The 16,786-nt window shown below is 40.9% G+C and overlaps 1 protein-coding gene across 3 annotated transcripts in view; it reads left to right on the top strand.

Annotated features, from left to right (window-relative positions):
* LOC143765105 (lysosomal alpha-glucosidase-like) overlaps nucleotides 1-16,786 on the top strand; it is a 300,223-nt gene that overhangs the window by 244,514 nt on the left and 38,923 nt on the right. For all 3 annotated transcript variants that reach the window (XM_077251438.1, XM_077251437.1, XM_077251439.1), the window contains 2 exons: nucleotides 3,569-3,653; nucleotides 9,810-9,927. In XM_077251438.1, coding sequence (XP_077107553.1) covers nucleotides 3,569-3,653; nucleotides 9,810-9,927 — 203 coding nt within the window. The remainder of the gene's footprint in view (nucleotides 1-3,568; nucleotides 3,654-9,809; nucleotides 9,928-16,786) is intronic.

Genomic DNA, 16,786 nt, shown 5'->3' with positions numbered 1-16,786 from the left:
CATGACTATGAAAATTGTACATTCACACTGAAGGCATCAAAACTATGAATTAACACGTGTGGAATTATATACTTAACAAAAAAGTGTGAAACAACTGAAATTATGTCTTGTATTCTAGGTCCTTCAAAGTAGCCACCTTTTGCTTTGATGACTGCTTTGCACACTTTTGGCAATCTCTTGATGAGCTTCAAGAGGTACTCGCCGGGAATAGTTTTCACTTCACAGGTGTGCCCTGTCAGGTTTAATAAGTGGGATTTCTTGCCTTATAAATAGGGTTGGGACCATCTGTTGTGTTGTGCAGAAGTCTGGTGGATACACAGCTGATAGTCCTACTGAATAGACTGTTAGAATTTGTATTATGGCAAGAAAAAGCAGCTAAGTAAAGAAAAACGAGTGGCCATCATTACTTTAAGAAATGAAGGTCAGTCAGTCTGAAAAGTTGGGAAAACTTTGAAAGTGGCCCCAAGTGCAGTGGCAAAAACCATCAAGCGCTACAAAGAAACTGGCTCACATGAGGACCGCCCCAGGAAAGGAAGACCAAGCGTCACCTCAGCTTCTGAGGATAAGTTTATCTGAGTCACCAGCCTCAGAAATCGCAGGTTAACAGCAGCTCAGATTAGAGACCAGGTCAATGCCACACAGAGTACTAGCAGCAGACACATCTCTACAACAACTGTTAAGAGGAGACTGTGCAGCAGGCCTTCATGGTAAAATAGCTGCTAGGAAACCACTGCTAAGGACAGGCAACAAGCAGAAGAGACTTGTTTTGACTAAAGAACACAAGGAATGGACATTAGACCAGTGGAAATCTGTGCTTTAGTTTGATGTGTCCAAATTTGAGATCTTTGGTTCCAACCACCGTGTCTTTGTGCGACGCAGAAAAGGTGAATGGATGGACTCCTGGTTCCCACCGTGAAGCATGAAGGAGGAGGTGTGATGGTGTGGGGGTGCTTTGCTGGTGACACTGTTGGGGATTCATTCAAAATTGAAGGCATACTGAACCAGCATGGCTACCACACCATCTTGCAGCGGCATGCTAATTCCATCCGGTTTGCTTTTAGTTGGAGCATCATTTATTTTTCAACAGGACAATGACCCCAAACACACCTCCAGGCTGTGTAAGGGCTATTTGACCAAGAAGGAGGGTGCTGGGGTGCTACACCAGATGACCTGGCCTCCACAGTCACCAGACCTGAACCCAATCGAGATGGTTTGGGGTGAGCTGGACCGTAGAGTGAAGGCAAAAGGGCCAACAAGTGCTAAGCATCTCTGGGAACTCCTTCAAGATTGTTGGAAGACCATTCCCGGTGACTACCTCTTGAAGCTCATCAAGAGAATGCCAAGAGTGTGCAAAGCAGTCATCAAAGCAAAAGGTGGCTACTTTGAAGAACCTAGAATAAAGACATAATTCCAGTTGTTTCACACTTTTTTGTTGTCTATTATTCCACATGTGTTAATTCATAGTTTTGATGCCTTCAGTGTGAATGTACAATTTTCATAGTCATGAAAATACAGAAAAATCTTAAAAGGTGTGTCCAAATGTTTGGTCTGTACTGTATATATATATGTGTGTGTCAATGACATATATATATATACAGTATATACCTATTCTATGTGTAGACATTTATTCCATCTATTCTATTCAAACCGGTCATTGTGAATTTACTATACACGGCACTGAATTCCCGGCTTTTCTATAGAACACCGGTGCATATTTCTCGCAAGTCACACATGGTCAGTGTGTAATCCGTGTTTTTCTCCCCCCATAGACTTTCATTGGTGGATTTTTTGCACAATACGCTGACAAACACAGTATGCTGTGATTTTCTCAGCCCGTAAAATACGACCAAGAAATATACGGCTGATGGGAGCTGCCCTATAGGGAAACATTGGTCCGTGTGCAATGTGTTGTTTTTGCACCTCTTACTCGTCCATATACTTCTGTAGTGTGACCCCAGCCTCATACAGCCCCATATCCCAAAAATGTAAAACGTGACGGGTCTCAGAAAATGGCAACATAAGCAAAACTTTTAAGTGTTTTTACAAGTTTCCAAATTTATTTTTCACTACTAAAATAAAAAAATAGCTTCATGTTTGCAATTTCAATGCACTTGGAGTTTTTTTCCCACTTTCCAGTGAGTCACATGATAAAATGAATGGTGTAATTTAAAAGTACAACCTGTCTCGCGAAAAAACAAGCCCTCGCTCAGTTTTGTGGACAGAAGAGTATAAGCGTTATGACTCTTAGGCCGGGGTCACACTACAGCGTAATACGGACGAGTGCTAAGCGATAAAAAAAATCGCATAGCACTCGGACCAATGTTAATCTATGGAGCAGCTCACATCATCCGTTTTTTCTCGTCCGTATTACACTTGCGAGTGAAATCGCAGCAGGCTGTGATTGTCCGCGTATCTCAGCTGAGAAACGCCAATGCAAGTCTATGGGTGCGAGAAAAAAATCGCACAGCACACGAACCATGCGTGTAACTTGTGAGAAATTCTCAGGCATTGGCCAGGTGACAGGAAAGGCTCAGCCATTATTTGCTCATTTTGCAAGTATGTGAGAAAATCTCACCATACCAATGACATACGGATGAGACTCGGATACTTTTTTAAGAAAAAACGCATCGTCGCAATAGCACACGGATGACATACGCATCACCATACGGAGAACATTTGTGATATTCTAGGCAGACAAAATCGGACAGATTTTTTATTCAGTGTGTGTGACTCCAGCCTTAGAAGGAGGGGTGGGAAAAACGAAGATGAAAAAACCCTGAAAGTCGCCCGGTCATGAAGGGGTTACATATAAAAACTGACATATACCATAAACATATGTTTTCAGATTTTTTTTACATTGTTCTTTGTTGGAGAACTCTTTACAGATATAACATCAAATCTGCTTGATGATCTTGTTATAACCTGTGAGTTTGGCATGTCTGTATTTGAACATTTTTTCAAATTTTTTTCTAAAGATCATCTCAATTTCCTATTATTTCTTACTATTTACTATTATAAATGTCTGGACAGGTCATACATAGCATATTTTTGTTCTATTTGTAGTGCATGTGGTGGATACTGCACCTCTATATGCCTAGAAATTCATATAAAAAAGAGATTTTTTTATTTTTTTTATCCAGAAGTAAGAGAGTGTCTGTTTAGTACCACCTCCAAGTGAATGGTCAACCTTTCAAATAACCTTGAAACATGATTGTATTGACAGCTAAACCAGAAACATTCATCCACAAACATAAATATTTTGGAGCTATTGCCTTTTTTGTATATAAAGTAGGGTTCTGACTGGATGTTTGAGATGCCTTATCTACGAGATGCCTGTTGATGGTACTAATCTTATACAAATATCCAGATATCAGGGAGCTCTTCTGGAGGAGGAACATATTCTACATATCCTTCCTGGTAATTGCCCAAATGATGCCATACCTGTAGGATGACAACAAAGAGAAGGACTACCCTCCCATGGCAAAATGTATTAATAGTTGAAAAAAATCTCGACATTAATTATGCTCCTCACAGGATCCAAAGTCTTAATACATATTTTTTGTCACAGGATATGAATGAACCAGCTAACAACGTACATGGTTCTGTGGATAACTGTCCAAACGACACATTTGAAAATCCTCCATATGTCCCAAGTAAGTTTCACACTATAAAGTTCGGGAACACATTAATTTCAATACAAAGTGCAGCACTGGTGGAATAATGTATTTCTTTTTAAAATCAGGCTTTACAATTACATATCGACTAATTTTTAGCTTCTAGACCATCATCCCCCAAGATGCATTTTAAACTGGTGCCTTGGCTTGGTTAAGAGCTTTGTAAACTGTTACGTCCCTCATTTTGCATCTTGTGGACTTCCTCTGTTTCTGATGGACCGCGCTCGCTTCCTAGAGTGAATTCTTCCCTGTGTGTGGATGCGCACCGACACTGGCTGTGCTACACGCTCACACAGTCCATTGTAAACATGCACACAGTGGGCAGGCATGGTCTCCTATCTGGCTCCTCTCTACTGATGCACACTGGTACAACTGGAAGTATAGTAAGTAGCTTTAGAGATTAGGAGACGGTGGAGAACGTACAGCTCCGGACTTCACCGAATAAGTAATTATCTCCACTGTCTCCAGTGATAACATTTTAGAGGCTAATATAAAAAAACACCTCCATAGGTCCTTTTCACATGTTTATGTTTACAGTCCAGATACCCCTTGTACCCATTATAACTAGTGATGTGCGAGTGTACTCATTGCTCGGGTTTTCCCGAGCACGCTCGGGTGATCTCCGAGTATTTGTTAGTGTTCGGAGATTTAGTTTTCATCGCCGCAGCTGAAGGATTTACAGCTACTACCCAGCCTGTGTACATTTGGGGGTTGCTTGGTTGCTAGGGAATCCCCACATGTAATCAAGCTGGCTAATAGCTGTAAATCATTCAGCTGCAGCGATGAAAACTAAATCTCCGAACACTAACAAATACTCAGAGACTACTCGAGCGTTCTCGAGAAAACCCGAGAAATGAGTACACTCGCTCATCACTAATTATAACCTATGGTGATCTTTACATGTCCGTACTGGTACTGTTTTTTCAGGTAATAATCTTAATAAATAATCTTTATTTTTATATAGCGCTAACATGTTCCGCAGCGCTTTACAGTTTGCACACATTATCATCGCTGTCCCTGACAGGGCTCCCAATCTAAATTCCCTATCAGTATGTCTTTGGAATGTGGGAGGAAACCGGAGAACACCCACGCAAACACAGAGAGAACATACAAACTCCTTGCAGATGTGGTCCTTGGTGGGGCTTGAACCTAGGACCCCAGTGCTGCCAGGCTACAGTGCTATCCACTGCGCGACCATGCCAGGTACTGGTTTTATATGGATATGTGAAGGGGGCCTTATCTACATATGCTAAACTCTGAAACTCCATACATATGTGAAACCTCTAAATAGATACATAGGTTTCATATACAGTAGCAACCAAAAGTTTTTTTTTTTTAAAAGTATGATTACGTCTGTTTGGTTGTTGTGATGCCATTTTCCTGGTGATGAATTGAAAGTGCAAAAAGTTATCATTATGCAAGACCTTAATTTTAACCAAAAGGCTTAGGCCATGTGCACACGTAGGTTCAGGTCCCTGCGGGTTCTCCCGCAGCGGATTTGATAAATCTGCAGGGCAAAACCGCTGCGGTTATCCCTGCAGATTTATCACATTTTGTCTTGCGGTTTCCGCTGCGGGTTTTGGTTTTACTATTGATGCTGCATATGCAGCATCAATAGTAATGTTAAAAAAAATAAAAAAAATGGTTATACTCACCCTCTGACGTCCGTTTCCAAAGATGTTGTGCGAGAAGGACCTTCGTGACGTCACCGTCATGTGACAGCGACGTCATCGCAGGTCCTGCTCGCACAGCAAACCTGAGACCGGATGGCCGCGTGCAGCGCTGAGAGGTGAGTATAGCATTATTTTTTATTTTAATTCTTTTTTTTTACCACAAATATGGTTACCAGGGCCTGGAGGAGAGTTTCCTAGCAACCGCACATTATCCACTTACTTCCTGCATCGTGGGCACAGCCCCATGCGGGAAGTAAGCGGATCAATGCATTTCTATGTGTGCAGAATCGCAGCGATTCTGCACAAAGAAGTGACATGCTGCGGGTTGTAAACCGCTGTGTTTCTGCGCGTTTTTTCCCACAGCATGTGCACAGCGGTTTGCGGTTTCCCATTGGTTTACATGTTTACTGTAAACGCAATGGAAACTGCTGCGGACCCGCAGCTGCAGAAATGCTGCGGTTCCGCTGTAAAAACCGCAACGTGTGCACATAGCCTTAAGGGTATGTGTCCACGGTCAGGTTTGCTTCAGGCTTTGGTCAGGATTTTATGCAGGTAAAATCCTGACCAAAAATGCACCTGAGGTCACTGGCAGGTCACCTGCGGTGTTCCTGCGTGTTTTGCTCATTGTAGCAACATGCTGCGTTCTGAAAAAACACAACACATGTGCGTTTTTGCGGGGAAAACGCATGCATTTTTTAATGCACAGTGGAGACGGGATTTCATTAAATCCCCTCCACTATGCTGTAACATCTGGATGCTGCATTTTTGACGCTGCGGCTCAGCGCTGCGTCAAAAATGCAGCGTTTCCTGAACGTGGACACATACCCTTAGAAGGGTCATTTAATTAAAGAAAACTGACTGCCAAAAGTTTTGCATATGCTATTTATTGATGACAACATAGAAAGTAATTCATTGTTTACAATGTCATAACTTAGTATTTTGTAGCATAACCTCTTGCTGTAATTACTGCACCTCACTGATGCGGCATTGAAGCCGCTAGGGTATTCACAACATCTTGAGGGATCTTGTTCCATTTCATTTGCAAATAATTCATCTTTGTTGCTATGGGTATGGGTCCCAACTCGTCTCTCTAACTCATCCTAAAGGTATGCTATCGGGTTTAAAGCAGGTGATTGGCATGGCCATTGCAACAGGTGAACATTTTTCTTTGCTAACCAATTTTTTCACTAAATTGGATGTGTGCTTAGGATCATTGTCTTGCTGGAATTTCCAGCTCCTGCCTACTTTGGTTTTACCATGTGGCAGCATTACATTCTCCAGTATATCCTTGTACATGGTAGCGTTTATATTTCCATCAATTCTATGTAAAGGGCCAATGGCAAATGCAAAAAAGCAGCCCCAAAGCATAACATTGCCACCACCATGTTTCACTGTAGGTGTTTGTTACATTACATCATTATGTTTTCTAATTGGGTGGCATATATATTACTTGCCATCACTACCAAGCAGATTGAACTTGAATTCATCTGACCACAACACCTTACACCAGGAGTGGGGAACCTCAGGCCCGAGGGCCGTTTATGGCCCTCAATGACCTTTTATCCAGCCCCCTGGTAGATTCCTAGTGACTGCAGTACTAAGGGCTGGCAGCTGTATTTTGATGGCAGCTGGCCCATTACTTTCTTCCTGCTCTGTGAGCAGGTGTATGTGCAGCGCCCCAGAGTCCTGGTCGTTGCAGTACTGTTGCTCCGCCACGAAGGGGAGTGATGGTATGTCCGATGGCACTTTAGGAGTTCACCTGACCAGGTATCACAGACACCAATACACTTCACAATCTGGCCTCCAGGGGGAGCAAAGGGTACTATGTATTAGGCCACTCCTCACAATCTGGTAAAACTGGGGGTTGGATAAGAAGTTAGTGAGAAGCTGACTGGGTTGGAACCAGGCAACATCCTGTGGCAGAGGGTGTTGCGGGGAAAGATTCAGGGGGGTCCCTGTCAGGGGTGGGATCCTGACAGAGGCCTAGCGAACAAGACAGAGCGTTAAGGAACCGCGCCTGCACTACATTGCGGCGGTATCTCAAGAAAGCACAAGAAGCGAGGTTTATTGTGGAGAGTGAGAAACGAGATCACAGCAAAAAGGAGATAATACCAGTAGGAGTCATGCCGTAAGATCGAGGCAACATCCTACTGAGGCGCGTAGCCGGTGGCCGGAACGCCGAGGAAGTATTGGGCTCCAAGCATTACTTCAAACCAACAGCAGAACAGTTAATTATAGGTTGGCTGTCTCACCTAAATCACCTAAGCAGACATAGGAGGCAATTGTGGGAGAGGGGCGACACTAGGGTCCCGGAAGAACTCCAGGCCTACCCGTCATACGGGTGCGTCCTAGCCATATCATCTGGGGGACAGAGAAGAACATCAGAACAGATACGAGTTGTGAGAAAGAACATCAGAAACAGACACAACAGTTGTGAGGACTATCCTGTGGTGCTCAGCAGGGAAGTACTACAACACACAGGCGCTAGAAGGTAGGCACTGATTTCCACCTGCAAAGGGAACTCTGGATGTGCCTTCGGACCGGCCGGTCTCAGCGAGCCCTGTTAGCAGTACTCTGGATTGCGGATCCTGAAGCCTTCAGTAAAGAGGTAAAGAGACTGCAACCCTGTGTCCTCATTATTCATCGCGACCTAAAACACGCACTATCATCTCATCTTTCATTGGACGCCCCTTAGCAGGGTCACGGACCAGGTCTAGCCACCGTGACAACCCCAAGACCGAGACAGAGAGGCCCGGTATCGAGTACCCCGCGGCCCTGCGTCTGGGGGTGCTCCATATGCAGTGTTCACAACTGAATGCTGAGGCACGTGCAAGGAAAGATTACATCCTGACACAAGTGCTAGCATCAAAGCGTACTTTATGGGCGGAATTAGTACAGCCCCTGAAGGGTGCTATAAAAATTCAAATGGCCCTTGGCACAAAAAAATGTATCATCCCTGCCTTAAACCAATCTGACACTTTCCATTGGCTGCATTCTTTGACTAACTCAAGTCGGAACTTCCAGTTCTTTGCAGCAATGAAAGGCTTCTTGACTGGAACCTGTGCATTCAACTCTACTGCTCTTAGCCATCATGCCACAGTGTGGCGACTCGCTTTCACTTCATATTCTTTGTTCATTTTGTGCAAAATCTGTACAGCACTTTTATGGGCATCAGATACTTACTTTTTCTTAATAATGTGATGAACTTTGGATAAAGTTTTCTGTGGTCGTCCACTTTTAGGTTTGTCAGCTGCTCCATAACTTTCTTTATTATATGTGACACTTGACTCTGAGAACAGTTGAATTCCATTGCTTCCTCTGAGACTTCACTCTCAGAATAATAATCTTCCTGACATCTGGTGATAAATTTGGCTTTGTCTTTGCGATATTTTAAACTAAAAACACACAAACAAAATAAAATTGACTACCCAAAAATTTGACTACCCATGACAAAATATGCAAAATATTTAGCCCAAAAAATGTTGAAAACTGACACCTAAAGAAATAAAACAGTGTGATACACAATTTTCATCCTTATAACTGACAACAATTTGCTCTGCTTTACTAAAATCACCAGGAAAATGGCACCACAACAACCAGACAGAAGTAATCACACTTTTAAACCAAAATGCAATACTTTTGGTCAAACTGTACGATTGAGATTTTAGATTTCAACATATGTAAATAAGGTTGTGCTTTTTTACATTAGGCACTACAATTATATAAATGGAGACACAGGAAAGGAATATACAGTATCTTGGTACCGTGTTAGCCAGTAGATAGAAAAATATTTAGAATTGAGAGTCCTCAGTGGTTGATACCTTTTAATGGCTAACTGAAAAGATGGTAACAAATTGCAAGCTTTCGAGACTACATACGTCTCTTCATCAGGCAAAGACTAAAACAAATTCTGAAGAATCACATATTTATGCATTTATGCATAAATATGTGATTCTTCAGAATTTGTTTTAGTCTTTGCCTGATGAAGAGACGTATGTAGTCTCGAAAGCTTGCAATTTGTTACCATCTTTTCAGTTAGCCATTAAAAGGTATCAACCACTGAGGACTCTCAATTCTAAATATAAATGGAGACAGTAATTATCTTTCATTGTATTTATTAGGGGGCTACAATGTTTATATTGGGCTATATTGGTTGTTCATTCTCCACAATACAGGACTGCCTGGAAGTTTGATGGCATAAAAACTGAAAAGCGCCATAAGTTACTCCTTGTGAGGATGTTAGTGAATAATGAATGACTCTCTATAAGACGCCATACCTCTAGGAAGCACATACCTGCTCCTTTGGCCTATTTCTCCTACATAGGGCAGTGAAAATTATCTTGCAGCGTGTGGTGCATAAACTTATATCTCATTTTTATACCAATAAAATAGGTGTGAGAACTGGTTGGAAATAGTTGACAAGTATCTTACACTAATTTTTCTCTATTCACTTTAATTACAGGGGTAGTAGGAGGTGTACTAAGGGATACTACTATCTGTGCTTCCAGTAACCAATATCTCTCATCACACTACAACCTTCATAACATGTACGGGTTCCATGAAGCTATAGCATCTCATAAGTAAGTTATCGAGATATGGAAAGAAAATCTTCTACTCGTACATAACATAAACTAAACCCATGGTAATACCATGAAAAAAACAAAGACAGAAACATAATGATTGAATACCCTTCAGTAAATAAATAAATAGCAGAGTGCATGAAAATAATAAACGGTACTTATAGTTAACATGTTTTTTGATAAAAAAAAAAATGCAAAAGCCAGCTGCACCACTCCACGGTAACCATAATTGGCACAGTCCTAACTCTAATGTTAATAACCTTACAGTTTGTCAAGTGATACGTATGTAGATGAGAGCTGAGAAGGACTGAGCCCAACTAGTGGACACACAGCCAAAGGAAACCACATCAATAATGCCCAGATCAAGAGAAAGGCAGGCCACACCTTTATATGTACATGATGCAAACAGACAGAAAAAAAATATCCCATTTCATACCTTTTGGTTTTTCATGGTAATACCATGTAGCATTTCCAACCTGATTAGACCACAAATTCAATATCTAAGCTTTTGAGATAATAAAATTCATAATGGGTTTTACAGTGCTTTGAAAAAATATTCATAATGAAGTTTTCCACATTTTTTCACGTTATAATCACAAACGTAAATGTATTTTATTGGGATTCTTCGTGACAAATCAACACAAAATAGCAAGTATTTATGAAGTGTTAAGGAGGTGATACAGTCATGTCCAAAAGTGATGACACCTTTGAAAATGGTCCAGAAAATGAAGTATTTCTCCCAGAAAAATATTGAAATTATATGTTTTGTTATACACATATTTACTTCCTTTGCGTGTAGTGGAACTACACAGAAAAACAGGGAAAAAAGACAAGTTGAACATAATTTCACATAAAACATCAAAAATGGGCCAAAAGTTCCAAAAATTTGGTTGCACACCCTTAGGAATAAATAACTGCAATCAATCGCTTCCTATAACCATCAACAAGCTTCTTACTGTCACGCTGCAATGCAGGTAGGTGCAGGGTCCACTAGATGGCAGTAGAGTGGAAGCAGGACTGTATCTAAACAATGCTGGCCTGCAGGGCAGCAGTGAGGCTACCACAGGTGGCAGCCTCACTGCTGTGACTGTAGCACAGTACCAAAGGAATAAGCAAACTCACAGTCACAGTCAAGCCAGGGAGTCAGTATCGGTCAGGAGCGGATAAGCCAAAAAGACAAAAGACAGAAGCAGGTCAGGATACAAGCCAAGTCAAAACCAAGGAGTCAGCACACTGAAGAGAAACATGGAGTCAAGATGGGAATAGGAGAAAAAAGAGACATTTGTTCAGACAGCAACGCAGCAGGACAAATCAGAGCAATCAGAGTCAGCTACAGCAGTAATAGGCAAAAACTATAACTGACATCACCTGCAGGAAGCAGCGGTGATAAATAGCCAACCTGAACCCAAACAGAGGCTGAGAAAGGTTAACTCTTGACATGACCTGATCGGGAAAAAGGGAAAACAGGACTCAAAACCGGGTCTGGATCATGACACTTACAACTCTCAACTGGAATTTTGGACCACTCTTGTACTGTCTCCAACATCTAATTTGTTACCTCTAATTATTTGTTTTGCATAATGCCGCAGTTATTCATTAGTACGAATATAGAAAACTTGCATATTCAGAAGTTTTATAATCTTTATTTTGTCTGTACTGTTTTGGCTCCCTCTAGCGGCCAAAGTCATATTTATGGTCCTATTTTCTATTTCTTATGTCTGATTCCCCTCCCCTTTGCAATACATTATGGTAGCTCAGCCTCTATTTCCCTTCACCCTGCATTCAAGCTGAAACATCTAGCTTAGTCAGTTTTGTACTAGTTTTGTAAGCCTTCATGCACAATTTATAACGTGTAATATGTATTTCTGCTGTATCATGCACTTCATTGCATGTCTTATGATTGCTCCTAGTTTCCAATTTACTATCACGTTCAATAAAAGCACAGACTCAACCACAGTCTCCTTATTGGACCCCAGTATAGCGGTTTATCTGCCTGTATAGCTATATGAGCCTGGCTCATTTAGTGAGGACAGAACACTTCTTTTGTAAACTGCTCCATGTCTCTCATATTTGAGGGTGCCTATTCGAAATGGCAATTTTAAGATTTCTGCACAGGTGTTCAATGGGATTTATATCTTGACCCATTGCTGGCCACTTCAAAACTCTCCAGAGCTTTGTTGCCATCCATTTCTGGGTGCTTCTTGAAGTATGTTTGAAGTCATTGTCCTTCTGGAAGATCCATGACCTAGGACACAAACCCAGCTTTCTGACACTGGGTGCTACATTGTGACCCAAAATCCTTTGGTATTCTTTACATGACATGGTACTTTGCACACAATTTAGGCACCCAGTGCCAGAGGCCTCAAAACAATCCAAAAACATCTTTGAACCTCCACCATATTTGACTATAGGTACTGTATTCTTTTCTTTGTAGGACTCATTCCATTTTCGGTAAACAATAAAATGATGTGCACGTGAATAAAGAGAAAAATAATCAGCACCGCTACACACCTGCAGTCCGTTTTATGAAATTGTACCAGGGGAGTTTTTTATTTTTAAATGTACCTTCGCAGGGATCCTCAGTGCCAACCTGTGCAGAAAATAAAATGACCTGCCTTACCAAAAAGCCCTATCTTTATCTCATCTGTTCACCAGATGCTTTTACAGAAGGATTTTGGCTTACTCACATTTATTTTGACAAACTGCAGTGTAGCTGTTTTATGTTTCTGCATCAGCAGTGGGATTCTCCGGGTCTCTTGTCATAACATTTGATTTAATTCAAATGTTGACGGATAGATCCCGCTAACAATAATTCTCCCTGAGCTTGCAGGATAGCTTGAGTTTCTTTGGAACTTGATTGGGACTGCTTATCTACCATCATGGAAATCCTGCATTGTAACCTTACATCATTTTTTCTCTGCCATCCACGTCCAGGTAGATTAGTTACAGTGCCATGAGTTGTAAACTTCTTGCTTATGTTGCCCACCGTAGACAAAGGAACATCAAGATCTCTGGAGCTAGACTTGTAACCTTGAGATTGTTGACACTGTTCATCAACTTTGATTCTCAAATCCTCACAGTTCTCCTCATCTTTCTGTTCTCCAAGCTTAGTGTGGCACATACAGACACACAATGCACATATAGAGTCAACTTCTCCTTTTTTTATCTGGTTTCAGGTGTGATTGTATATTGCCAACACCTTTTACTTGCCACAGGTGAGTTTGAAGCATCACATGCTTTAAACATCTCATGGATCACTGTTCAATCCATAGTCCAAAAATTAAAGGAGTATGGCACACCTGCAAATCTACCAAAACACAGCCATATATCTAAGTAAGGAGGGTACTAATTAGAGAAGCAGCCAAGAGACCCATAATCACTCTGAAGGACCTGGAGAGATCCACAGCTCAGGTTTCAGAATCTATTCCACAGGACAACTATTAGTCATATACTCAGTACAATAAGTCTGATTCTTGTGTCAAGAAGATAGCCAGTTTTGAAAGCAAGCCATAACAAGTCCTGTTTGCAGCTTGGAGAAAGCTATGTTGGGGACACAACTAGCATGTGGAAGAATGTGTTCAGGTCAGATGAGACCACAGTAGAACTTTTTTGGCTAAATACAAAAGCTATGCGTGGAGGAAAACTAATATATCACATCACCCTGAAAACAACATCCCCAACATCAAACATGGTGGTGGTGGCATCATCCCATGGGGATGCTTTTCTTTAGTAGGAACAGGAGAGCTGGTCAGAGTTGATGAAAACATGAATGGAGATAAATACAGGGCAATCCTGGGGCATAGATTCACCTTCCAGCAGGACAATGACCTTAAAGGGAATCTGTCACTAGAATCAACCCTCCTGAGCGGTCTATATAAGCATGTAGGTCATAGGAAGCTGAATAAAAAGACACCTTGATATGTGCGATCTGATGTCTTATTCCAGAGAAATCCATGTTTGTCTTATATGTAAATGACCTCTTCCAGGCCATGGGGAGGATGTTGCCTGGAAGATAACTCCGCCTGCAGAATTTATTTTACATAAAAGGGGAGCTACCAGTGTGAGCCAAGTGACTAACACAGAACAGGAGAAATTACAATTGTCTTCTTGCAAACACAATTTTTGCTTCTCTCTGAGCTCTGCTGTCTGCCTGTGAGCTGGAAGCTGAAGGATAGGAACCTGTAGATGTGTCGGTTATAATCGCACAGAGTTCTGTATTGAGATCAGAGAGCGGAAATTACACATCACACTGCTACCTCCCTGTACATATAAAATAAGCTCTGCTGGCAGAGTTATCTTCCAGGCAACATCTTTCCCATAGCCTGGAAGAGGTTATTTATATGAAGTGATAAAAGATGATTTATCAACACTACGGCATCTGATATAAGGCATAAAGATATAGCTGTCTATAACCTGTATGCTCATATTAATAGTTTAGATAGGAAAAATAAGGTGATAGATTCACTTTAAATATACTGCCAAAGCTACAATGGTTTAGATCAAAGCATGTTCATGTGTAAAAGTCCAGACCTAAATCCCATTGAGAATCTGTGGAACACTTGAAAATTGATGTACACAGATTATTTCCATCCAATCCCACTGAGCTAGAGTTAGTTTTCAAAGTAGAATGGGGAGAAATTTCAGTCTCTAGATGTGCATAGCTGGTAGAGACATACCCTAAAAGACTTGAAATAGAAATTTCAGTAAAAGGGGGTCTTACAATGGATTACCTCAAGGGGGCTGAATATAAATGCGCTTCAAACTTTTAGATTTATATTTTTAAAATACTTAGAAAACCATGCAGCATTTCTTTTCCATAACCACAAATACTTTGTGTTGGCATAACATATAAAATGGAATTAAAACAAATTATGTTTCTGTGTGTAATGTGAATAAAATGTGGAAAAGTTCAAGGGGTTTGAATACTTTTTAAAGGCACGGTACTTACCAATTTTCCCAGGAAATTGGTAGGCTACAGAAAAATGGTTCCCAAGAGATTTTGCATATCTCCTGGCTGCTACCTAAACTAACCAAAATCTTTTGGAGCTTCCAAAAAGTTTTATCGAATAATGATGTATGGAGAGGTGTAGAGGAGTATAGGGATGGTTAAAAAATTGGTGATGGGAACAACGATAAGTTTGTGAGGTCTCTTTTGGTGATGAGGATCCACTTAACCTCAGGTCAGGTTGTACACAAGAATCGAGGTTGATAGGCTATGATAGCACTGCAGCAAGGACCACAATAATGGGCCATGATGGATGGCAGGCAAGAAAGCACAGCAATATATTCCAGAAGCCACAGAGCCAAGACTGTAGACAAACACTGGAAAGCAAATAAAATGGCAGGTCTGAGAGAACAGATGATGCTGATATATTTAGCACTTTTATGAAATATCTAAATGAATATTAATAGAGGTTGCATTTAGCTTTTGGATATAAATATATAATAATGGAGAGAGGGAGTAAAAATTGTCAATGTATCTTTGCTTAAAAATAGGAAATACTGTTACTTGATATTGCATCTAGTTTGACAAAAGGCTTGACTTACAGTGTCCACATAGAAATATGCAACTTTCAAATTGTCTTATATGGATAGTGCATTAAGCATTACTGTGTTACTTTTTTGGGGCAATATTTTGATAAGTTTTGGAAAATGGAAAATGTAATGAAGTTGTTTTTTCGATAAAAATTATCTGATTTTTTTTTAATTGGTAGATCTGAATCAGGATGTAGATAAAGGATGCACAAACCACAGGAGTTTTTTCAGAGATGATTAAGTGTAATGTGAACAGTCTCTAGATTGCAAATTGTAAGACATACAGCAGACAATAAGTTAAATAACCGGTAGCAGGAGATTCAGATTGTAGAAATCAAAGGATAATGCAGATATGGTTGCAGCTTTATATGAATAGTCACTGAATACCAGTTTGTAATGCTTACAGCAAAGGATAGGTTAAGCAGCAAGGTCTGAGGAGCAGTTGATTCAAGTTGTAGAAATTACAGGAATTTGAAAAGATTATTGTATCTGAAGACGTTGGATACCGGAGAGCTTTTAATTTAAAACAAGCTCTAATTCCCCGACATTAGAGGTCCACTGAGGTTCCCTCCACGGAGGAACGGATAGCTGAAATGGATAGATTACATCGTCTGGAGTCGCTGATGGCGGGTGATGGTGATGCTGCATATGACCAGGGACGCACCTGGTTCCTCTGGCAATCCTTCAAGGAGAGCACAGGGTTCCTGACTTGGCTGCGTACATACTCATGATTCTCAATACGTGGGCGTGTACATTGCTGGGTCTCCCTTAACCCCCTCTCCCCTCTCCCTCCTTTCTCCCCCATTCCCTCCCTCCCCCCCTTTCTTTTTCTCTTTTTCTCTTTCTTTCCTTTTCTCCTATTCTACAATTGCTTTTCTTACAGGTTCAGTATTCTGTATATAAGGTCCATGTCCCGAGGTGATTCTCAAGATGAGAAGCATGTACCCTTTATGTGCCAGAGTCCTTGTTCAACTACACTTGTGCTGCATTTTCAGAGGCGTAATATATAGCTCTGGACATTGTAATGATTCTTTTTATTGTTTTTCCTGTTTAAAATTTCAATAAATATATTTACTGAAAAATAAAACAAGCTCTAGAGGCATATTTTCAGTGACATCGCTGCCCCACTCATAGATCTTATCAGCTCATTTACATAATAAAAAAATGTGGATTTCTCTTGAATAAGTCATTGAATTGCAAATATCAGGGTATCATTTGATTCAAGTTTCTATGACCTCTATGCTCATATAGACAGCTTAAGAGGGTTGATTCTACTGACAAATGCCCTTCGATGAATTCTGAACATTTCATTCCTGCACAGTCT

This window comes from Ranitomeya variabilis, chromosome 4, assembly GCF_051348905.1.
Source record: "Ranitomeya variabilis isolate aRanVar5 chromosome 4, aRanVar5.hap1, whole genome shotgun sequence".
NCBI classification, from domain to species: domain Eukaryota; kingdom Metazoa; phylum Chordata; class Amphibia; order Anura; family Dendrobatidae; genus Ranitomeya; species Ranitomeya variabilis.
The sequence above is the reverse complement of the archived record's forward strand: the minus strand, read 5'-3'. Positions and strand labels throughout refer to the sequence as shown.